The sequence below is a fragment of the Trichosurus vulpecula genome, chromosome 9, assembly GCF_011100635.1.
Source record: "Trichosurus vulpecula isolate mTriVul1 chromosome 9, mTriVul1.pri, whole genome shotgun sequence".
Lineage (NCBI taxonomy): Eukaryota > Metazoa > Chordata > Mammalia > Diprotodontia > Phalangeridae > Trichosurus > Trichosurus vulpecula.
In genome coordinates, this window is record NC_050581.1 from 119,014,739 (window position 1) to 119,038,407 (window position 23,669).

The 23,669-nt window shown below is 42.8% G+C and overlaps 1 protein-coding gene across 2 annotated transcripts in view; it reads left to right on the top strand.

Moving 5' to 3' along the window:
- Nucleotides 1-23,669, top strand: part of RNF123 (ring finger protein 123) — a 117,773-nt gene that overhangs the window by 50,748 nt on the left and 43,356 nt on the right. For both annotated transcript variants that reach the window (XM_036737990.1, XM_036737991.1), the window contains exons 21-26: nt 12,880-12,981; nt 15,527-15,633; nt 16,443-16,635; nt 19,278-19,423; nt 20,106-20,189; nt 22,338-22,445. In XM_036737990.1, coding sequence (XP_036593885.1) covers nt 12,880-12,981; nt 15,527-15,633; nt 16,443-16,635; nt 19,278-19,423; nt 20,106-20,189; nt 22,338-22,445 — 740 coding nt within the window. The remainder of the gene's footprint in view (nt 1-12,879; nt 12,982-15,526; nt 15,634-16,442; nt 16,636-19,277; nt 19,424-20,105; nt 20,190-22,337; nt 22,446-23,669) is intronic.

A 23,669-nucleotide genomic window follows, 5' to 3' on the forward strand; every position in this document is an offset into this window, starting at 1 on the left:
AAATCTGATAGGTAAACTATTCCTTGCTCTCTCAAATTGCTTATAGTTTCAGCTGTTATTCCTAAATCATGAATCCATTTTGACTTTATTTTGGTATATGGTGTAAGATATTGGTCTTATGCCCAGTTTCTGCCCTACCATTTTCCAATTTTCCCAGCAGTTTTTGTGAAATAGTGAATTCTTAGCCCAGAAGCTGGCCTCTGGGTTTATCAAAGAGTAGATTGCTATAGTCGTTGACTTCTCCATCTTGTGTACCTATCCTGTTCCACTGATCCACAACTCTCTTTCTTAGCCAGTACCAGGTAGTTTTGATGACTGCTGCTCTATAGTACAATTTAATATCTGGTATGGCTAGGCTACCTTCTCTAGCATTTCTTTTCATTAATACCCTAGATATTCTAGACCTCTTGTTCTTCCAGATGAATTTTGTTATTATTTTATCCAGCTCTGTAAAATAATTTTTTGGTAGTTCAATTGGTCTGGCACTGAGTAAGTAAATTAATTTAGGTAAAATTGTCATTTTTATTATATTAGCTCAGCCTAACCATGAGCAACTGATATTTTTCCATTTATTTAGATCTGACTTTCTTCGCGTGAAAAGTGTTTCATAATTATGTTCATATAGGCCCTGGGTTTGTCTTGGCAGATAGACTCCTAAATATTTTGTAGTGTCTACAGTAATTTTGAATGGAATTTCTCTTTCTGTCTCTTGCTGTTGGGCTTTGTTAGTAATGTATAGGAATGCTGAGGATTTATGTGGGTTTTTTTTATATCCTGCAACTTTGCTGAAGTTGTTTATTATTTCAAGTAGTTTTTTACTTGATTCTCTAGGATTCTCTAAGTAAATCATCATATCATCTGCAAAAAGTAATAATTTAGTTTCTTCTTTGCCTATTCTAATTCCTTCAATTTCTTTTTCTTTTATTGCTACAGCTGATGTCTCTAGTACCAAATTGAATAATAGGGGTGATAATGGACATCCTTGTTTCACCCCTGATCTTATTGGGAATGCATCTAGATTATCCTCATTACAAATAATGCTTGTTGATGGTTTTAGGTAGATGCTATTTATAATTTTAAGGAAGTCTCCATTTATTCCTATGCTTTCTAGTGTTTTTAATAGCAATGGGTGTTGTATTTTGTCAGAGGCATTTTCTGCATCTATTGAGATGATCGTATGGTTTCTGCTAGTTTTGTTGTTGATATGGTCAATTATGCTAATCGTTTTCCTAATATTGAACCAGCCTTGCATTCCTGGAATAAAGCCTACCTGGTCATAGTGTATTATTCTCATGATAAGTTGCTGCAGTCTTTTTGCTTATATTTTATTTAAAATTTTTGCATCAATATTCATTAGGGAAATTGGTCTATAATTTTCTTTCTCTGTTTGGACTCTACCTGGTTTGGGTATTAGTACCATATTTGTGTCATAAAAAGAATTTGGTAAGACTCCTTCTTCACCTATTTTCCCAAATAGTCTACAAAGTATAGGAATTAATCGTTCTTTAAATGTTTGATAGAATTCACATGTAAAACCATCTGGCTCTGGAGATTTTTTCCTAGGGAGTTCATTGATGGCCTGCTCAATTTCTTTTTCTGAGATGGGGTTATTTAGAAATTTTACTTCCTTTTTTGTTAAACTGGGCAATTTATGTTTTTGTAGATATTCATCCATATCTCTAAGGTTGTCAAATTTATGGGCATACAATTGGGCAAAATAATTCCTAATTATTGTTTTGATTTCCTCTTCATTAGAGGTGAACTCACCCTTTTCATTTTTGATACTGATAATTTGATTTTCTTCTTTTTTTAATCAAATTGACCAAATGTTTGTCAATTTTATTGTTTTTTTTTTTCATAAAACCAGCCCTTTATTTATTAATTCAATAGTTTTCTTGGTTTCAATTTTATTAATCTCTCCTTTGATTTTCAGTATTTCTAATTTGGTATTTAATTGGGGATTTTCAATTTGTTCTTTTTCTAGCTTTTTCAGTTGTATGCCCAAATCATTGGTCTCCTTTTCCCCTATTTTATTCATATAAGCATTTAGAGATATAAAACTTCCCCTAAGAACTGCTTTTGCTGCATCCCATAAGTCTTGGTATGTTGTCTTGTTATTGTCATTTTCTTGAATGAAGTTATTAATTGTTTCTCTGATTTCTTCTTCAGCCCACTCATTCTTTAGAATTAGATTATTTAGTTTCCAATTAATTTTTAGCTTATTTTTCCATGGTTCTTTGTTACAAATAATTTTTATTGCATCATGGTCTGAAAAGTATGCTTTGACTACTTCTGCCTTTCTGCACTGGATTGTGAGGTTTTTATGCCCTAGTACATGGTCGATTTTTGAGTGTGTGCCATGTACCGCTGAGGAGAAAGTATATTCCTTTTTATCCCCATTCAGTTTTCTCCAGAGGTCTGTCATATCTGCCTTTTCTAAAATTCTGTTCACTTCCTTAACTTCTTTCTTATTTATTTTGAGGTTAGATTTATCAAGTTCAGAAAGGGGGAGGTTGAGGTCTCCCAATATTATAGTTTTGCTGTTTATTTCTTCCTGTAACTCCCTTAACCTCTCCTCTAAGAATTTGTATGCCATACCACTTGGTGCATATATGTTAAACAATGATATTGCTTCATTGTTTATGGTGCCTTTTAGCAGGATGTAGTGTCCTTCCTTATCTCTTTTAATTAAATCTATCTTTACTTTTGCTTTGTCTGAGATTAGGATTGCTACACCTGCTTTTTTTACTTTAGCTGAGGCGCAATATATTTTACTCCAGCCTTTTACCTTTACCCTGTGTGTATCTCCCTGTTTCAAATGTGTTTCTTGTAAACAGCATATTGTAGGATTATGGTTTTTAATCCATTCAGCTATCTGCTTCCGTTTTATGGGAGAGTTCACTCCATTCACATTCACAGTTATGATTTCTATCTGTGTCTTTTTCTCCATCCTATTTCTCCCCTTCCACTCCTCAACAAAGTTTTGCTTTTGACCGCCACCTTCCTCAGTTTACCCTCCCTCTTTATTCCCCTCCCTTATCTTACCGTTTCCCACTTGCTACTTCTCCCCTCCCTTCTGACCACCCGCCTCCCTTTTTTTCCCCTTTTCCCCTCCTACTTCCTGCAGGACGAGTTAGATTTCTATACTTATCAGAGTATGTTATTCCCTTCTTGTACCAGATCAGATGACAGTAAAGATCAAATACTGCTCCTCTCTCTACTAAAATGTGTTTTTGTGCCTCTTCATTTGGTGTAATTTACCCTTTTCTACTACCTCCTTACCTCTTCTCTCATAGCCCTCCCTTTACATCTCTTAATTTTGTTTTTTATCCTTATATCAGTTATTTTATATAGACATTCACAGTGTATGTGTATCCCTTTCAATTGTCATCATAGCTGTACTATTCTCAAGATTGACATATATATGTATATATATAAAAAACATACATAAGACGATATAATCCTATATAAAGATGCAAATAATTTGCCCTTATTGATTAATAAGGTTTGTGGAGGTTTTTCCCCCTGTTTACCTTTTTATGTCTCTCTTGAGTTTTGTATTTGGAGATAAATTTTCCACTGAGTTCTGGCCTTTTCATCAGGAAGGTCTGGAATTCCCCTATTTCGTTGAATGCCCATCTCCTTGCCTGAAAAATTATGCTTAGTTTTGCTGGGTGGTTGATCCTTGGTTGTAGTCCCAGCTCCTTTGCCCTTCTGAATATCATATTCCATTTTCTCCTGTCTTTTAATGTAGAAGCTGAGAGATCCTGCATGATCCTGATTGTCGTTCCACAATATTTGAATTATTTCTTTTTGGCTGCTTGTAGTATTTTCTCCTTGACTTTGTAATTCTGAAATTTGGCTATAATATTTCTTTATGTTTTCAGTTTGGGATCTCTATCAGGGGGTGATGGGTGAATTCTTTCAATGACTATTTTGCCCTCTGGTTCTAGGATCTCTGGACAGTTATCTTCGATAATTTCTTCGAAGATACTGTCAAGGCTCTTTTTTCATTGTAGATTTCCGGTAGACCAATAACTCTTAAATTGTCTCTCCTTGATCTATTTTCCAGGTTAGTTGTTTTCCCAATCAGATATTTCACATTTTTTTCTATTTTTTCATTCTTTACATTTTGTTTTACTACTTCTTGATGCCTCATAGAGTCATTAGCTCAACTCTAATTTTTAATGAGTTACTGTCTTCATTTTGCTCTTGAGGCTCCTTTTCCAATTGGTTGATTTTACCTCTCAGGGTGTCATTTTCTCTATTTAGATTCTGAATCTCTATAGCCATTTTGCCAATCTTATTCTTTAGGGACTTGATTTCGTTGGTGGATTTTTTTTTTCCATTTTTTCCATTTTTTTCTTTTACCTCCCTAATTTGGTTTTTAAAATCCTCCTTTAGCTCTTCCAGTAATGCTTTTTGGGCTGGAGACCAGCTCACATTACCTTTTGAGGTATCAGGTGTGGGTATAGTGTCATTGCTATCCCCTTCCAAGTTGGTATTTTGATCATGCCTGTCTCTATAAAAAGAATCAATGGTCCTCAGTTTTTTTTGTGTTCTTCTTCATGTTGGTTAGCTTTTTCCTGGCTTTACAATAAATATCTGCTTTTGGGGCTCAGGGCTCTCTGTCCCAGCTTTCTTATTCTGGGGATTGTGAGTCTAGGCTTTGTGAATTATAGCCTTTAGTTTCCTGAGGTGTGGGGGAGGGGTCTGGCTGCCTGAAGTCTGTTCCCCTAGGGTTGCTCTCCAGCACTGTTGCTCTTCAGCAGTGGTCTCAGCTCTTTGTTGTTTGAGCTGGTGTCTGGCACTTCCCCTGGGGGAGTAAGAGTACGTCTGGGCTCCTGGTGTTGACCCCTGCTGGCTCTGCCCCTCTGGGACTCAGGAACTCCCAGTACTCGACCACTGAAGCCACACTTCGGTCTCCTCTGTTCCAGCGTTTTTTCCTGAGGAATTCTCTGGGTGGGGAGGGGAGGGATTAGAGCTGTTTACCTGGCCCTTATGTCTCCCGGAAGTTCAAGAAGCCGAGTTTCATACCTTTGGGCTGCAAGCTCAGGAGTTGATGTCTCATGGCTGGTGGCGTTGCGCTGCCTGTTGTCGCTGCGCTGCCTGTTGTTGTTTCCACAGACTGCCATCCTGTGTTGGGAGGCCTGGGGATCTCTGCTGGTTTCGGGCACTCATCGTTCTCCTCCTTGATAATTTCTTGACAGATGCTGTCCAGGCTCTTTTTTTGATCACATCTTTCAGGTAGTTCAGTAATTCTTAAATTATCTCTCCTGGATCTATTTTCCAGGTTACTTGTTTTTCTAATGAGGTATTTTACATTTTCATCTGTTTTTTCCTTTTTTTGATTTTGTTTGACTGATTCTTGATGTCTCATAGAATCATTAGCTTCCACTTGCCCAAATCTAATTTTTACGGAATTATTTTCTTCAGTTAGCTTTTGTATCTCCTTTTGCATTTGGCCAATTGTACTTTTTAAGGAGTTTTTTTCTTCAGTGGATTTTTTTTCCCATTTGGCCGATTGTGTTTTTAAAGGTATTGTTTTCTTCAGTCAATTTTTGTCCTTCCTTTTCCAAAGTGTTGACTCTCTCTTGCATATCTCTTATTTGTTTTCCCAATTTTTTTTCTACCTCTCTTATTTGATTTTTAAAATCCTTTTCGAAAAAAAAAAATAAAATAAAATAAAATCCTTTTCGAGCTCTTCCAAGAAGATTTTTGGTGCTTGAGACCAATTTATGATCCCTTTTGAGGTTTCACATGTAGGCATTTTGACATTGTCTTTTTCTGAGTTTGTGTTTTGATCTTCTCTGTCACCATAGTAGCTTTCTATGGTCAGGGCTCTTTTCTGTTATTTGCTCATTTTTAGCCTATTTCATGGCTTTTAAAGTTGAGCGCTGCTCCTCAGGCACCAGAGGCACTGTCCCAGTGTTGGGGGCCAGAGGCCTGGTCACTGGCTGTCTGTGCTGGGGCCTCAGGTCTTGGTGGCTTGCCCACTGTTCTGGGGTGGCCTGGCCTAGTAGTGTCTATTGTGCTCTGGGTTCTAGGGCTCACAATTTGCCTTCTGAGCTGGGGCTGGAGGCCCCCAAGCTGGCCTGCTGTGCCACTTGCCTCCTGAGCTAAGATCAAAGTGCCTTAGTTGTTGATCTGTACTGTAGCTAAAAGCCTCCCACTAGCTTTCCCAGAAACCATCTACACTGGGCTGTGCTCCTCTTTTACTCAAGTGAGACAGACCTTTCCTGAAGTCTTTCTAAGTTATCTTAAGCTGGAGAATTACTTCACTCCATTTTTTAATAGGGTCTCTCACTCCAGAATCCATTTAGAGGCTTGATTTAAGAAAACTAGGGAGAGGTTAGGCAAGTTCCTGGCTCCACCTCAGAGCAGGACTTCTTAAATTTTTTTGTATCATGCACCCCTTCGGCAGGCTTATGAAGTGGATGATTCCCTTCTCAAAAGAATGGTTTTAAATGTATAATTACAAAGGAAACCAATTATTTTAAAGGACATTTCTCTCTCTGCCTCTCTCTTTCTTTCCCTCTCTCTCCCCCTTCATCCCTTCCTCTCTCTTCTTTTCTCTGTCTCCACACACACACACACACACACACACACACACACACACGTGCGCGCGCACACACATGTTCACAAACCCTAGCTTAGGAACTTCTGAATTATGTGATCCCCAGTGTCCCTTCTAGGCCTTAATTCTCTGAACCTCTCTCTCAGCTCTGTTGTACTAGAGGCCACACATCTAGTCCTGCTCACCCTCTGAGGTGTGGTGCCATGTGTCACCTTTGTAGTAATGGATGGGGGTACCTCAGCAGAGTTTCCTCCAATATGTCAATTCATTTGGGAATTCAGCAAATATTAATTTTATTTTTAATAATATTATAAACATCATAGACTCATAAAATGTCAGAGCTGGAAGGGACCTTAGAGAGCTTCCAGGTCACCCCCTTCATTTTACAGAACGGAAAACTGGCCCAGAGAGAGTAAGATCCTAGAGAGAGTGAATGGCAGAGCTGCTGGTAACAACCCCCTTCTCCTGCCTTCTGTTCGTATGCTCCGTCTGCTATGTCACACTGCAGCCTCTGGGTTTGTCTAAAACACAGAATGAAAAGCTATTTCCTCACACTTTCTCCAGCATCTTTTTAATCATGTTATTTCCATTTCAGGATACTGTGATCGCTTAAATTCCATCACATTGTAAATGGTAGTGAATGATCATTGGCTTTTAAATTTCTCTTCTTTGGTGGCTGTCGCTCCTAATTCCCTTTATTCCTAAAATCTCAGTTCTCCCCAGAGCTTGCTGCTGTTGTGGCCATGCAAGGCCTCCAAGGTGATAGACATGGAAATTTGGCTACTCTTTCCTTGATCCCCTTGCCTTCCCAAGAGACACAATGACACCCCTTTTCTTGAGTGAAATAGAGCAACTCTTTCACTACCATCACAGGGAACTTTCACTCGGGTATGCTCTTCCTGGTCCGTCTAAGGCTTTAGGAAGCAGTTCCCCAGCAGTTTATCTACTGCGTTTCTTCTAAAAGCTGAAAAAAGCAAATTTCAGGTCAATATAAGGAAATACTTCCTAGCAATTATAAAGCTATCCCAAAGTGGAGTGAGCTTGTAAGGTAGTGAATTCTCCATCAGCAGAAGTCTTCTAGTAGAGGTTACTGGGGATAGTGTAGAGGAGATTCTTCCAAAGGTATAGGTTGAATTAGTTGCCGTTGAGGTCCCTTTTAGCTATGAGGTTCTGTAAAACATGATGCCTACTGGAGATTTTATGATGATTTGTTGCTGGCAAACCAGGGGAAAAAATAAAGTGGGTTTCAGAGGTATACCCATTCTACCATGATCAAATTTGTGCCTAATGAGAGACATCTGAGATCCCTCCTGGGATGCCTGCTCCTTATTTATATCTCTGATCTGCTCTTCTTAGTCCCAATTTGCTTCTAGTTGGATATTCCAGCTGCCCCTAAACACTCAGATATCCTTTCTGGGTTTTTATCACCCTAACTACAGATTACTCCCCCTGTCCACCCCTTCCACTCGTACTCATATGCTCTTGAATGGAGCTTGAGAAAGTCATACAACCTTGCTGACTTGATATACTATGAATTAATGTTATACAACTTCAGCCAGAGGGGAACCCTTACTGCAGCAAGGCAGTCTTTTTATTCTCCCCTAATTAATTCTCTATCTTACTCCCTACAGAAACTATTCCAAATCCTTTCTTCTTCCATACCTCTTCCTCCTTCTTCTTTCTTAGCTTTCTCGTAATTTACTGAGAAAATTGAGGATATTTACTGAGAGCCTTCTTCCCATCTCTTTCTTTCAAAACTCCTTAATATCTCTCAGGTTTTCCTCCTTTCACTAAGCCTCTGATTATGAGAGGATTCTTTTATCTTCTCTATAAGATATCCCCCTCAAATCTTTCTCTTTCTCTCTCTCTCTCTCTCTCTCTCTCTCTCTCTCTCTCTCTCTCCCCCCTCCCCCTCTCTCTCTCCCCCTCTCTCCCCCCTTCCTCTTCCTCTCTCCCCCGCTCCCCATCTCTCGCTCTCTCTTTCCCTCTCTCCCCCTTTCCTTCTTTTTCTCTCTCTTTCTTGTCTCTCTCTCTCCCTCCCTCTCCCTTTCCCTCTTTTCCCCCCTTCTTCTTTCTTCCCTATCTGTCCCTACCTGTTGATTCCTTCACTTGTGACTTCAGACAAGACTAGATCTCCCTGATGCTTAAACAACTTTGACTAGACTGTACCATTCCCTCAAAATATCACCCTATGTCTCCTTTCCTTTTCTCAGCCAAACTCCTTGAAAAAAGCAAAAAAATACTCTGCACTCTTTGCCTCCATTTTTCCTCCTCTCACACATTCCTCAGCCCTTTGTAGTTTCCTCCTAACCTCATCACTCACCGAAATTGCTTTTCCAAGTTACCAATGACTTTTAATTGCCAAACCTGATGGTCTTTTCTCAGTCCTCAGTTTTGACCTGTCTGCCACTTTCCTCTCTCCCTGAATACTCTTCTCTGCGTTTTCCTGGAGCTAGTTTCCTGCTTCCACTCCTATCTCTCTGACTGCTCTGTCTCAGTCTCCTTTGCTACCTTATCAGTTATTAAAATGCCCTCTAACTCTAGGTTTTTCCAAAGGCTCTGTCCTGGGTCTCTTCCCTTTTTTTCTATCCTTTCTTTCTCTTGGTGACTTCCTCATTTCCAATGAAGTTATTTCTCTCTATGTGGATGACTCACAATCAAGGGGGCAGCACTGGCTCCAGAATCAGGGGACCAGGGTTCAAATCTTCTCTCTGATGCTTTTTACCTGTGTGACTTCAGGCAACTTCTCTACCCTCTCTTGACCTCAGTTTCCTCATCTACAAAATGAAGGATTGTTTAGATGGCCTCCGAGGTCTCTTAGAGTTGGAGATCTGTGATATTATGATCTCTTCTCTCCAACCTCTGTCTTCCTCCTGAGCTCCAGTGTAGTATCACCAACTGCCTAGGAGACACCTTGGCCTGGCCCTCCCCTTCCCACTCCTGTCACTCAAATAATATGCAACCAGGTGTTTTATTTATGGAAATCACTCACTTGGACAGGAACCAGAGAAGGCATTAATAACATTTTTGTAGCAAGGAAAATGTTAAATATGAACTTACTGAAGAATGAAGGACTTTGGCAGCAGTATTTACCTTCAGTCAATGATTGTGCAGATTAAATGATTTTTATGTGTATGTAAAATAAAAGACTCCAAACAAATTGTTCCCCTTTTCCTGTGAGCAGTGTTACTTCAGAGTTATCTACTGCTTGAAGGGAATAGAGTATAGGACTTGGAACTAAAAAGTGGGTTCACATCCTGCCTGACAGTTACTACCAGGTGACCCTCTGCAAGTTATATAACCTCTCTCTGTCTTAGTCTCTTCACCTGTAAAAAGAAGGAGATTGAACTAGATGGCCTTTTAGGTACCTTCCAGCTCTAAACCTATGATCCTATCAATCAATCAATATTTATTCAGGCTAGACACTGGGCTAAGTGCTGGGGATACAAAAAGAGGCAAAAGATGGTCTCTGCCCTCAAGGAACTAATAGTCCGATGCATGAGACAACATACAAACATGATGTATATAGGATAAATAAGAATTAACAGAGGGAAGGCACTAGAATTAAGAGGGGTTAGGGAAGGTGTCCTGTAGAAGGTGGGATTTTAGTTGTGACTTAAAGGAAGCCAGAGAGGTCAGTAGTCAGAGCAGAAGAGGGAAAACACTCCAGGCATAGGGGATGGCCAGAGAAAGTACCCAGAGCCAAGAAATGGAGTGTCTTGTTTGTGGAACAGCCAGGAGGCCAGTGTTACTGGATTGCAGAAGATGTGGGGAAGAAGGTGTCAGAGGACTGGAAAGGTAGAGGAGGCAAGGTTATAAAGGACTTTGAATGCCAACAGGAAGCCACTAGACTTTATTGGGGGCTGGGGGTGTGTGTAACATGGTCTGACCAACCACTTTGGTGGCTGAAGATAGATTGGAGTGGGAAGAGACTTGAGGCAGGCAGACCTACCAGCAGCCTATTGCATTAGTCCAAGCGTGAGGTGATGAGGGCCTGCCCTAGGATGGTTTCAACGACAAAGGAGAGAAGGGAGTATATTTGAGAAATGTTGCAGAGGTGAAATTGATAGGTCTTAACAACAGATTAGATATGGGGGCTGAGAGATAGTAAGGAGTCAAGAATGACTCCCAGGTTGTAAGCCTGAGGGACTGAGAAGATGGGGTTACTCTATAGTAATAGGGAAGGTGGGGCAGGGGAAGGTAATGAGTTCTGTTTTTGACGTATTGAGTTTAAGATGTCCACGGGACATACAGTTCAAGATGTCTGTAATGTAGTTGGAGATGCAAGATTGGAGGTCAACAGAGAGATTGGGGTAGATAGGAAATGTAAATTTGAGAATGATCAGTGTAGAGATGGTTATTATATCTGTGGGATCTTAAAGATCACCAAGTGAAGTTGTGTAGAGGGAGAAGAGAAGAGGGCCCAGGACAGAACCTTGAGGGCCACCTATGGTTAGGGGGTGTGATGTGGAGGAAGATCCAGTAAAGGAGTAGAGGAGGAGGGGTCAGCTAGGTAGGAGGAGAACCAGGAGAGCAGTGTCCTGAAAACCTGAGAGAAGAAAGGAACCAGGGGGAGAGCATGATCAATAGTTTCAAAGGTTACAGAGAGGTCAAGGAGAATGAAGACTGAGAAATTTGAAACTCAGCATATTCAAAACAGAACTCCTTATCTTTTCCCCCAAACCTGCCCCTCTTACAAACTTCCCTGTTTCTATCGAAAGTACCAACATTTGGGGCAGCTAGGTGGCACAGTGAGTAGAGCACTGGCCCTGGAGTCAGGAGGACCTGAGTTCAAATCCAGTCTCAGATACTTGGCACACTTACTAGCTGTGTGACCTTGGACAAGTCACTTAACCCCAATTGCCCTGCCTCCCCGCCTCCAAAAAAAAAGTACCAACATTTTTTCAGTCACCCAAGTTCATAAGCTTGGTATTATCATCAATTCCTCATTCTTCCTTGTCTCACATATCTGGTCATTTGCCAGATCTTGTCTTTTCTCCTTCTACAACATCTCTTGTATCAGACCCCTTCTCTCTGCTCACGCAGCCACCATCACCTGTCTTCCAGAATGTTGCAGTGGCCTCCTCATTTTTCTGTTCTTAAGTCTCTTCCTGTTTTAATCCATACTACACACTGTGACCAAAGCATTTTACCTCAGATCTAACCACATCAATCAACTCCAGTGACTCCCTGTTGCTTCTAGGATAAAATTTAAACCCCTCTGTTTAAGTTTTAAAGCCCTTCACAACTTGGCTCTAACTTCTCTTTTCAGCCTCAGTGGACATTACTCTCCCTCCCACATTCTTCAGTCCATCCAAACTGTCCTTCTCTCTGTTGCTCAAACCCAGCCCTCTATCTCTCATCTCCATGCTTTTGTAGAGGCTATTGCTAAAGCCAATAGTATCCCTACCCTCCTTCAAGATGGCAGTCAAGTGCCCCCTTTCACATGAAACCATTCCTGGTTAGTACCCAACGGCTAGTTCCTTAGTGCTCTAACCTAACTGGTATTTAATTAGCTTGTATTTCTTTGTGTTTATTCTCTTCATGTTTATTTGGTTAAGGCTTAATGCAGTTTTTGGCTTTAATAGCTTTTAACAGCATAAAGGCTTTTGGGACACCTATCATATATGCTTGTGTGTATACACACATACATATGTGCATATATTTTTATATGCGCACACACACATATACATACATACATATATACACACATACACGTACACACATACATATATACCTATACACACATATGTTGTCTCCCATTAGGACGTAAGACACTTGAGAATACAGATTATCACATTGTTTGTTTTTATATATTCCCAGAACCTAGCACAGTGCCTAGCCCACAGTAGGTACTTTATAAATGCCTGTCGATTGATGGTTTCAATCATTCCTATATTTCCCATCCTGTGACAAGGAGGATCATAACTTTAGAGCTCAAAGGGACTCAAGAGATCACCTATCCCATTTTACCAATAAGAAAACTGAGGCATGGAGAGTTTAGGTGACTTGCTAAAAGGCACACAGGTAGTACATGGCAAAACCAGGATTTGAACCCAGGTCTTCTAATACTAGATCTAGCACTTTTTCTACCGTTCTGTATTACCTCCCCAAATGATGAAACCAGTAGAGAAATGAGGGGTCAGTTCTGGAGTCAGAGCCCTGGGGTTCTCTTCCTCTGTGGGAAAGTAGAAGCCCAAATATCAGGATGACTTTCAGAATCTCTCCCTGCTGGACCTAAGAAAGGATATTAGATTTTTTTCTTGACAAGATACTCTTGCACTCTCTCTCTCTCTCTGCAGAAGCCTATGTGCCCCCACAACTCTTCTATAATGGGAAGGTGGATTACTTTGACCTGCAGCGACTGGGGGGCCTTCTGTCTCATCTTAAGAAAACCCTCAAAGGTATGTTTGTGTGAGGCCTGACAGGGCATATCTGAGCGGGCAGGGCCCGTAGGAGCTAGTGGTCGTCCCTCAGAGCTAGCATGGATTCATCAAGAACTAGTCATGCCAGACCAAGCCCATTTCCTGTTTTTGACAGTATTACTTTGTAGATCAGGAGAATCCTATAGACATTGTCAACCGCATTACTGAAATTCAGGCATAGTCTGTCATACTTGTGAACAAGCTGGAGGGATGTAGAAAAGATAGCATGGTTTTTAGGTAGATTTGGGTGGATTACCTCAAAGAGAGGTGATGAAAGAATCCATGGCAACAAAGAAGTAGGTCTCCGGTAGAGTAACCCAAGGCTATGACATTTGTTATTCCATTCACATGGATGAAGGCATAACAAGCATGATTATCAAATTTGTGAGTGACATTAAATTGGGAAGCGACTTACGGGTCATGTAAGCAACCAGATGGTAGACTAGACATTTTGTCGCATCTCCATGGCTGCTTAGACCTTTCCAAAACAGAAATTATACACCAAAGTAACCAGTGTTACATGCTCGAGTGAAAACCCAAAGAGATTTTAGCAGGCCAGCATAATGCTCTGAATAGAAGAATATGAAATTTCATGGTAATAAATTGAAAGTCCTGCACTTGGATTAAAATTCCTACCTGTACAGGTTCCAAGTAGGAGATGCCTGGTTTGACAACAATTCAGTAAAAGGGACCCAGGGGTTTAGTAGCTGTAACCTTGATATGCGTCAGTGGTGTAACATGCTCACTGAAGAAACTATGCTATCCAAGACTGTGTTAAGAGAAATGATGTCTAAAATCTAGATGGGGATAGGGATAGGCCCTAGTCTGGAGTACTGTGTTCCATTCAGGGCCCCACATTGACAAAGGATGTTAATAAACTAGTATGTGTCCAGAAGAGGGTGGTCAGTGCCATATAAAGATGGGTTTAAAAGTGCAGAAGATGTTTAACCTGGAAGATTTAAGGAGAACATGATTACTAAGGAGAAATTCCCTAAGAAAGAGAGTCCTTTGTGAAGCAGTGAGTTTCCCATCATTGCAGGTCTTCAGGCAGTATCTGTATGACCACTTTTTGGAAATTCCATAGAAGAGATTCCTTTTCAGATAAGCATTGGATTAGATGACCTCTGAGTTCTCTTTCAGCTTTGTAATTCTGGTCTCAAGCATGATGAGGAAGGGCAATAGAAGGAGACAAAGTCCTAAATCTGGAGGGGCCTGTGATCATAAGTGGTAAATTGGTTGAGTTTAACTTACAGGAGGATAGCCTTCTTCATTAGGACCTCGCTGCTACCGATCCAGAAAAAGAAGAGTTAGTTTATATGGAGAGAGCCTTCCTGGCTTTTTAGATCAGTTCTCACATGAAGATTTATAGCTGGCCCTATTAAGGGAAGCCATAGAGGACAAAATCCAGATCTGGACATCCATATCTCTGAAAGCTGCATTTGGTTGTGCTATCTTCATGGCCCTTGGTTTCCCCCAGGCTCCTACATTCCCATCTTGGTCAATTCCCAGACTACTTTTCACACTTGGTCCATGTTGTGCAGGCTCCTTTTCAGCAGAGGGAGCCAGAGAATCTCATTTAGTCTACAGATAGGGAGTGTAATGTGTTTCCTGATTGAGGTTTCATGGTGTCAATGATACTGTACATTTGCACAGGCTTTTAATTCTTTCTTAAGCCCTTGAACATCTGTTATCTCATTAGATCTTCTCAACAGCCTTGGGAGGCAGGCAGAGCAATCCAGTTCAATAAATAGGCACAGATTCAGTGGTCAGTGCCTGGGGCTCTGAGGATGACTGGGCCAGTAAGCTTCCTCTCTGCTCTCTCACAGGTCAGGGACCTGGGCAAAATGGAGGCACAAAAGTTTTAGACCACACAGCTGCGTAGTGGTAGACCCAGGCCAGCCCCAGGCTCTCCTTATGCCCAGTCATTTGCTCTTTTTGCCATCTCCCTAGGCACCAAGTCTTTTCATATATTTACTTATTCATGCAAATGTTGTTGTCCTCCTTATCGCCACCCCATCCCCCAAAATGTAGGGACTATTTTTTGTTGGTTTTTTTTTTATACTCCCCCAGTGCCTAGACTAGTGCCAGGCACGCAGGAAGTGCTTTATAAAAGCTTTTAATTGAATTGCTCAGCTGGGGGAGGTAGGTGGATTTTAGATAAGACTCTCCTTGCTTAGGTGAAAATTATACTGTATTGGGAATAATTCAGAAACATGGGTAGCTGGAGCTGTAACACACTGTGAATAATACAAGATAAGGACATTCGAGAGGCACAAACAAAAGTGCTTAAAGTCACTTGCTTCCCTTTAAAAATGTGGCCCTTTTTCTTGATTGCTGGGCACTGGAAGAAACTTTGTAACCTGAATGAGGCTCAGTCACAGACCTCCCTCTGAGTTGGCTGCCCTATCCTCTGGGGACTTTGGACAGCTCTTTCAGAGCTCTAGCAGGACCAAAGAGTGTCAGGCTTTATTGCCCACATCCCAAAGCCTGAGACCAACCCCCACGCCCATGCCCTTTCTCCCAGATGACCTGGCATCGAAGGCAAACATCTTGATAGACCCCTCAGAGCTGCAAGCCATCACCATGGATGACCTTGATGAGGATGACGAGTCAGCTACATCAACTGCACAGGTGACCCTTCCTTAAGTACTTTTTCTTGCCCTCTTTGGACCTCTCAGATCTCTCTGGGTTTACCCCCAAGTATTCTTCTACTCCAGGTGACTTAGGTCATCTCTGGGAAGACTTCTCCCAGGTCAGCCAGGTTAGACACCCAGAGAAGGGGCCTAAATGCCAAGCAGCTCTCACTGAGATGACATCACTCCCTACCCCTGCTTTAGAGTACAAAGCATCCTTTCTGAATTTCGCCTCTTCCCTAAGCTCAGGCCTGTGGAGTTCCTTGAAGATTCACATGAAAACAGAATTTATATTGCTGTCTTCCTTTGGGATAGTGGTCTTGCCTTCACTCGCTCCCATTTACTTCCCAGGGAATAATAGTGCTACCTTCTAGTTATACAGTGTTTAATAGTTTATAAAATACCATCTGTAGCCATTATCTTATTTAATGTTCTCAATATCCCTGTTAGATATGCAGGTTAGGTCATTTATTTATTCAGCAAGCATTGATGAAGTCTTTGTTGTCTTCAAAGCATTGTGCAAGATGCCAGAGGTGATATAAAGTTCACACAGTCCTTCCCTTCATTACAAAAAAGGAAAATAAGGCTCAGAGAGGTGATTTGTCCAAGGTTTCACCTCCTAGTAAGTGCAAGAGCTGGAAAAGAACATATCTTCTAGTCGAAGGCTCTTTCTAACCCTAACCATACCACAGCTACCTCACTAACTTGAGAGTCTTAGCCAAGCTCTGCCTAGTTTTTTTTGCGGGGGTCAGTGTGGGGGGAACACTGGGGAGGCTCTCAGTATAATTGGTCTCTCTTCTTTCTCAGCGCCCTGTGGCTGCTCTAGCTATTGGAGGGGCCCTGGCCAGGCCTAGTTGGCTCAGCTCCCCAACACTGAGTCGGGCCAACCGCTTCCTCAGCACAGCAGCCGTGAGCCTCATGAACCCCCGAAGGCCCCTGGGCACCATGGAAAAAGTGAAAATCCGAACGCTGAACGTGGAGCAGAGAACAGAGGAGGATAGTATGTAATGAGGCTTAGGGGGTGCTGTGACAGTTCAAATCAGCAGGATTCAGCAAACATCTTTTAAGGGTCTACCAAGCACCTAGCCCTGGGGATACACAATTGAAAAATGAGACAGTCCGTGCTCTAAATGAGCTTGCAGTTTATTGGTACGATTCTACAGGAACAAGTCTAATATAAGGTAGAGAATGCTGGAGCAAAGGGAAGAGAGAGAGAGAGAGAGAGAGAGAGAGAGAGAGAGAGAGAGAGAGAGAGAGAGAGAGAGAGAGAAAGAGAAATCAAGCGAGCTGGAAGGAAATTTCAAGAGTGAAGAGTTACTTTCACTTGTGAGGATCAAGGAAGGCCTCAGGGAGGAGGTGGCACTTGAGTTGAGCTTTGAAGGAAGAATAGCATTTCAGTAGATGGAGGTTAGGAGATGGTTTGTTCTGAGCACATTCAGGGGGTAGCCTCTGTGAAAGCTACAGAGATAGAAGGTGGCATAGCAAGTTTGGGGAATTAGCAAGTGGTCTGGTTTTCTGAAATGGAGAATTCTTTTTTTTTTTTTTTGGAGGGGGGAAGGCAGGGCAATTGGGGTTCTGACTTGCCCAAGATCAAGTGTCTGAGGCTGGATTTGAACTCAGGTCCTTCTGACTCCAGGGCCAGTGCTCTACTCATTGCGCCACCTAGCTGCCCTGAAATGGAGACTTCTTGAAGGACAGTAGAGTGAAATGAGGCCACAAAGGTTGGTTGGAACCAGGGGGCCTTACATGCCAGACTCAAGAATTTATTTATTTATTTTGGTTCTATAGTCAGTAGGGACCCACAGAAGATTTTTGAATAAGGGAGTAACATAGTTGAACTTATACATTAGAAAGATTCTTTTGCAAGCTGTGTGGAAGAAGGACCAGAGAGGACAAAGATGAGAAGTGGATAAGACTGGTATGACAGCAAAGGACATTAATGAGGAGGATGCCCCTATGCCCAGGGTAACAAATCCCACTAGCTTTGGGCCCTGCCCAAAGGGGATTTGGGCTTTGACAGAGCCAGTCTCCCAAGGACCCTGATGGCTCTCATTAAGACCCAACCTCTTCCTTGGAATGAAGCATTCTGTTGCCCAGATTGCAAGGAATGCAGCCTTGGCAGACTGCCAGTTGGGTTTCCTTGTCTCTTATGGGGTGATAAGGGTGGTCAGTAGTTTTCTGGGCCTTTCTTCTTCCTATGCTGTTGGTGGACCTCTGTAGCAGGTCCCTGCCCTGTTGGTTGGCTCTGCAGTCCTAGAAGTGATGCTGCTTCCTCTGACATTTGTATGCTGTCAGGGTAAGGAGCCAAGGACTCCAGAAGGGACTGGGGGTCATCAGGAGACTCTTCTTCAGGGCCTGGATCAGTGCCCAGCCAGACCTCAGGAAGATATTCTGTCCCCTCAGACCCTGACCCAGCCCTGCCCTGGGTTTAGGTGACCACTAATGGCTGCATGTGGGTTTGGGAAGAGCACCTTCAGGAGTGAGGAGATGAAATGAGGAAATTGATGCTTTAAAAATAGCTCTCCCCACTGCTTTTGCCCGGATCTGACCTTGTGAAAGTACTTGTATCATGGGCTTTCCCTGCTGCTCCTTGTAGGACTCTCCAGGGATCCAGCAGGGCTGATCGAAGAACTTCCAAATTGGAAGAGGCTTCAGAAATCCTATATTCCAAACTCTGTGAACAAGAATCTCCCCTCTGTAGCGTCTCTGACAAGTGCTTATCCATCTTCCTCAGGAAGGTGTCCAGTGACAAGGAATTCATTGCTCTTCATCCAGGGGCAGTTTTCATTGGGAAGAAGTTTTTCCCTATGTTGTACTGCAGTTTGCCTCTCTGTAGTTACAAGTCATTACTCTGATTTTACCCTCTGTGGACAATTAGACTAAATCTATTCGTTCTTCTACTTCACAGCCTTTCAAACTGTGATTATATGTCACTTCTCCCCACCCCTCCAACAACTCAGCCTTGTCTTTTCCAGGCTAAGTATCCCCAGCTCCTTCAGGTGCTCCCTTCACAGAAGGCGTGTCCTCCCATGGATGTACTCTAGGCTGTCCAAAACATGGTGCCCAGTTATGCTCTGATCAGAGCAGAGTGCAGTAGGACTCCTTAACTCCTTTGGTCTGGATCCTGTCTCTTAATGTAGTCTAAGCTTGCATTAGTTTATTTGGCTGTCAAATTATACTGTTGACTCTTATTGGTTTTCCAGGCCTATTTTATTAAATCAAGTGTAAGATGGTTCATTTATACCAATTTAATTTAATTTAATTTTGGAGGTGTGAAGGGCTGTAAGTCATTGTTCCCAAGGCAGGCAAGAGAGTATTAGCCTTTATTCAGATGGTTCTCCTTACCCTAGACATCCAGGTCTAGTCATATTAGAGTGGGCTTGGCCATTTTAGCCATGTTCTTTGTGTGGCCCTGCCTATTGCACTAAATTACCTGACTTGAGGCCCCCCGACTTGTTACTTGCACTATAGTATGTTTCTGTTTGAGGCCCTATTCTTCTTTTGTGGCTGGGGCACCAAATATTGGCCTAAGGCAGCCATTGAAAAATCACTATTGGTTAGTGGGAAGTCCTCTTGATCCATTGCTTTAGGGAAGGGGCCAGGGAGATTGATTGTTGTCCTAAGCCTCTCTTCCCTGTGCAGTTGAAGGGAGCCTTGGGAATGAAGGCCTATTGTTGGGGAGGCCCCCAGAAGAGCCAGACCAACCCCTTACGGAGAACTCCCTACTAGAGATCCTGGATGGGGTCATCATGATGTACAACCTGAGTGTTCACCAGCAGCTGGGCAAGGTGAGCAGGGGATTGATTTCTTCTCACCCAAGAGAATTCAGACTTGGGCCCCCTGGCAGAGCTTGATGGGAAGTGGCTCCTTAACAACAGAAAACTCCCTGGTCCTACCAGTTTCTTCTGGCTTAGGTGGGGCTGAGCTAGGTATCCCTCTCCACACTTGGAAACCAGAGTCTTGGCCTTGCACAGTTGATCATCCTAGTCCATGGGTGTCCTGGGAAGATCTGCATGCCCTTGTAACTTATTTAGGAAACACAGTGAGACAGCCTGAGGGGTGGAAGGATCTTTAACAAAAGATTTCCTTCTCTAGATTTGCCCTGGTGGGTGGGGGTGAGTTAGGACTATGTGAGCAGTGGGTTTCGAGGGAGGACAGAAGATCAGCTTTGCTGAGGCCCCTTAAAACCTAAATCTATATCCTTCTCTTTGAGTGGGCCCTAGAACTGTCTGTGTGTGTGGGCAATGTGGCAAGGCTAATTTCAGGAATTTTTCTTTGATTCTCCCCTTCCCCCAAATTATAGCTAATTATGGAATGTTCATCCTCGAGCCTGTAAGGGGAGGGTTAAAGGGCAGGGATGGGCAGGATTTGTTCCTGAAGTGAGTGGTTCTGGACTTGGGACCAGGGCTATTAGGCTTACATGGGGAGAGCAGATAGAGGAGCTGTTTCCTTGTACTGGTTTGATCCTAGATGGTGGGTGTTTCTGATGATGTGAATGAGTATGCCATGGCCTTGAAAGACACCGAGGAGAAGCTCAGCCGATGTCCAAAGTGGGTAAGAACAGTGTCTTTTGAGCCTTAGAGCTGGGATGGTGAGTAGGGTCACTGAAGGCCAGTCCCTTTGGGTCCAAGAGGTCCCTCTGACTTCATGCTGTCTCTTAACATTGTAGCCCCATAAGAACAGTGCTAATTTCCTATCCTGAGGGCACATCTTCGCATCATGTTCTGTTCCTAGAAAACTGCCCCCATTCCCTTCTCCGCTGCCAAATATAGAACCCAAGGAGTTCTCAGATATGTGACTCCTTTTTCCTCTTTTTCTTCAGTATCTGCTTCATACCCTTTACCTGCTTTAGAAAAATAACCCTTGCTTATTCTTTATTATTAGATTGTACCTTTAATCTTTCTGGACGTCTGGTGTTTGGCATTTTCCCTGGGCCTGTGCCTGGGCTAGATTAGCTCATTAGCTATTGGGCCTGGGCTGCTGCTGCCATCAGGGCTTCTGAGCAGTGAGATGCTGTATTAGCCCCTGCCCCCACTTTGTTAGGGAAGTCCTCTCAGTCCTGTTAAGTGCTAATGTGTGGGTCTGGGAACTCATACACAGCAGTGCTTGGGAGAGCTGGCTGCTGCTGTGCTGTTTATGATGAGAGCATCAATTATGAATCTGAAAGGAAAGTGCCCATCACTTGCTGAGTCATCAGAGTTCCAAACACAAGGGATCGACATTTCTCTGTCGCTCTGCCTCCTCCCATCCCAGTCTATAGACATGCTGTGGAGCAGCTAGCTTTCCTTTAGGGGACCCTGGCCCTAGGACTCTTGGTCAGAAACAGCCAAAAAGAGAATATTCATTTCCCCTCACTCTGGAAAAGCTGGGTAGAGTCCCATGGGATTGAAGGCTGTCACTCATTCAAAATATCAAGTACCTATAGAGTCCTGGGCTTACAAAAGGGATGCTATCAGTTCCCTTTCTCCTCCTGACCACATAAAATGACCTCCCTTTTTCCTCATTTCCTCAGATTCTTTTATTTGAGCAGGTGGTTTGGATCCTCCTGAGCTCTCCTAATTGAAGGTTGTATGTATGGCCAGGCCAGTACAACTGTTTAGCACTTCATAGAGTGACAGAATCTCGGAACTGAAAGGTTCCTCAGACGTACCTGAGTAGGAACCCCATCTAGAATGTCCTGACCAATGGCTATCCAGCCACTGCCTAAGCTTTCTACCCCCTTAGTCAGTAAACTCCAAGTGGCTCCCTGTTACCTTCAAAACCAAATATAAAATTCTGTTTGATGTCCAAAGCCTTTCATGATAGCTCCCCACATGCACACCTTTCCAGTTTTCTTACACTTTGCCCCCCACACACACTCCATCCCCACCTCCACCCCCCACTTTGTACTCTTTGATCCACTGACTCCATAGTTCTCCCTCCATCTCCTGACTCAGAGCATTTTTCTAGCTCTTCCTCACACCTAGAATGCTCTCCTTCCTCAGCACCACCTCCTGGTCTCTCTAACTTCTTTCAATCCTAGTTAAAATTCCACCTTCTAGAGAAAGTCTTTCCCAGTCTCTCTTAATTCTAGTGCGTTCCCTCTGTCAACGATCTCCTATTTGTCCTACACACAATATGTTTGTACATAGTTATTTACAAGTTGTCTCTCCCATCAGATTATGAGCTCTTCAAGAGCAACAGTTGTCTTTGATTCAGTTTGCATACTGCCTGTCACATAGTAGGTACTTAATAAATGTTTATTGACTGAGTAAAACAGCCCATTCCACTTTGGGAAGGTTCTGATGTTCAACAAGATTTATTAAGCATCTACTTATGTGCAAGTCATTTTCATATTGAACCAAAAGCAAGCTCCCTGCAAATTCCTTGAAGAGAAGGACTTAGTTTTTGGTCCTTTAGGTGCTCTATACTGATGATGTGTCACCGAGAACCTTCATGAAAGCCTGGGCTGTTCTTTGTGCCATCATTTTTTGGTCTTGTCACTCCAGTTTCTGGGATGAGGTTGCCGTTGATAGCTCTGGATTGGGAAGGGAGGATGGGCAACAGGGAGCTTCTGTTTCCTCATTAAGCTGTACAGGACTGTAAGTAAGTGTCAATCTTAGGTATATTATAGGGTCTCAGAGAGAACAACCTGTGGGTGTGGTCCAGGGTTAGGGAGAAAGGATGCATTTACTGAATCTTCTCTCCTGGGGACATCAACAGAGGAAAGACATTCAGGAAGAGTTGATGAAAAGTCAGAAGGTTTTCTCTGAGAAGCTGAATCATTTGAGTCGCCGTCTTGCCTGGATCAATGTCACTATCTACTCTAAGGTGAGGGCCTTTTGGTTGGGGCTTAATTTGGATCAGGTTGGTCACTTTATCCTCTCAAACCACTGATGCCTTAGATTTCTTGGATACTGATCTGATCTTGTGGCTGAGTTAGGCAAGAGACTTCTCTCTGCCCTGTGTTTGTCACCTGAGACTGTGGTTCTTACCCAGCTAACCTACATGATGAAACTGTGAATTGGAGAAGGTAGAGCTTTGTAGAGCTCAAGAAGAGTGGTCCTGCTAACAATGGCAACCACAGAATCGTGGGATTTGGACCTGGAAGGTGCCTTAGAGGCCATTTTGTCTAATCCCCCGTTTTTATAGATGAGGAAGCTGGGATCCTGAGAGACTTGCCCAAGGTCCCATAAGTAATAAGTAGCAGAACCAAATAATAGTGCTAGCACTTATATACTGCCTACTATGTACCAGACACTGTGCTGAGTGCTTTACAAACATAACCTTCGAGAACGTGCTGTTACTATCCCCATTTTACGGATGAGGAGACAGACAGACAGAGGTTAAGTGACTTGTCCAGAGTCACCCATCTAGTGAGTATCTGAGTCAGGATTTGAGTTTGGATCTTCTTGACTTCAAGTCCAGTGTGCTATCCACTGTGCCACCTTACTGCCCAAGGTCCTTGGATCCCAAATCCTGTGTTCTTTCTTGCTTCACAGAGTCGTGGGAGGATCACATATGTAAAGCACTTTGCAAACCTTAAGTCATCATAATAATCTCAGTTATTAGTATTATTTTTATTATTATCTTTCAGCTGAGAGCTGAGCTGTTCTTGCCATCCTTCTCCACTGTCCTCCTCCACCCCAAACCAGTTTTGTCCCGAAAAGCTCAGAGTATCTGGTCTCTGTGGGTTGCTAGATGCTGATTAAATATTACAAAGAGGAGAAATCCTTAGGAGCTTTTTGGGTATTTGGGGAGTAGGCAAAGTGTGGAAGCCTCTTTGTTGAGTACAGATATTATCCCAGCCCCTATAGTCATCCTCCCATGGTTCCTGTGTGGCATTTGACTAAAGCCCAGGTATGCCCTTTCTTCAAACTGTTTTCTTGGTGTGTTAGATTTTTCTCACTGAATCTCCAGATATTCCAACTGCAACAAGTAAAAGAAGCCACCTGCCCCCTCTCCCTGTCTCAGTGCTCGGAGGCGACTCTGTTAAGCACTGGCCCTGAGGACATGGTGGGCCTGGTCCCGGCTGTATTATTGCTGGGAATCATG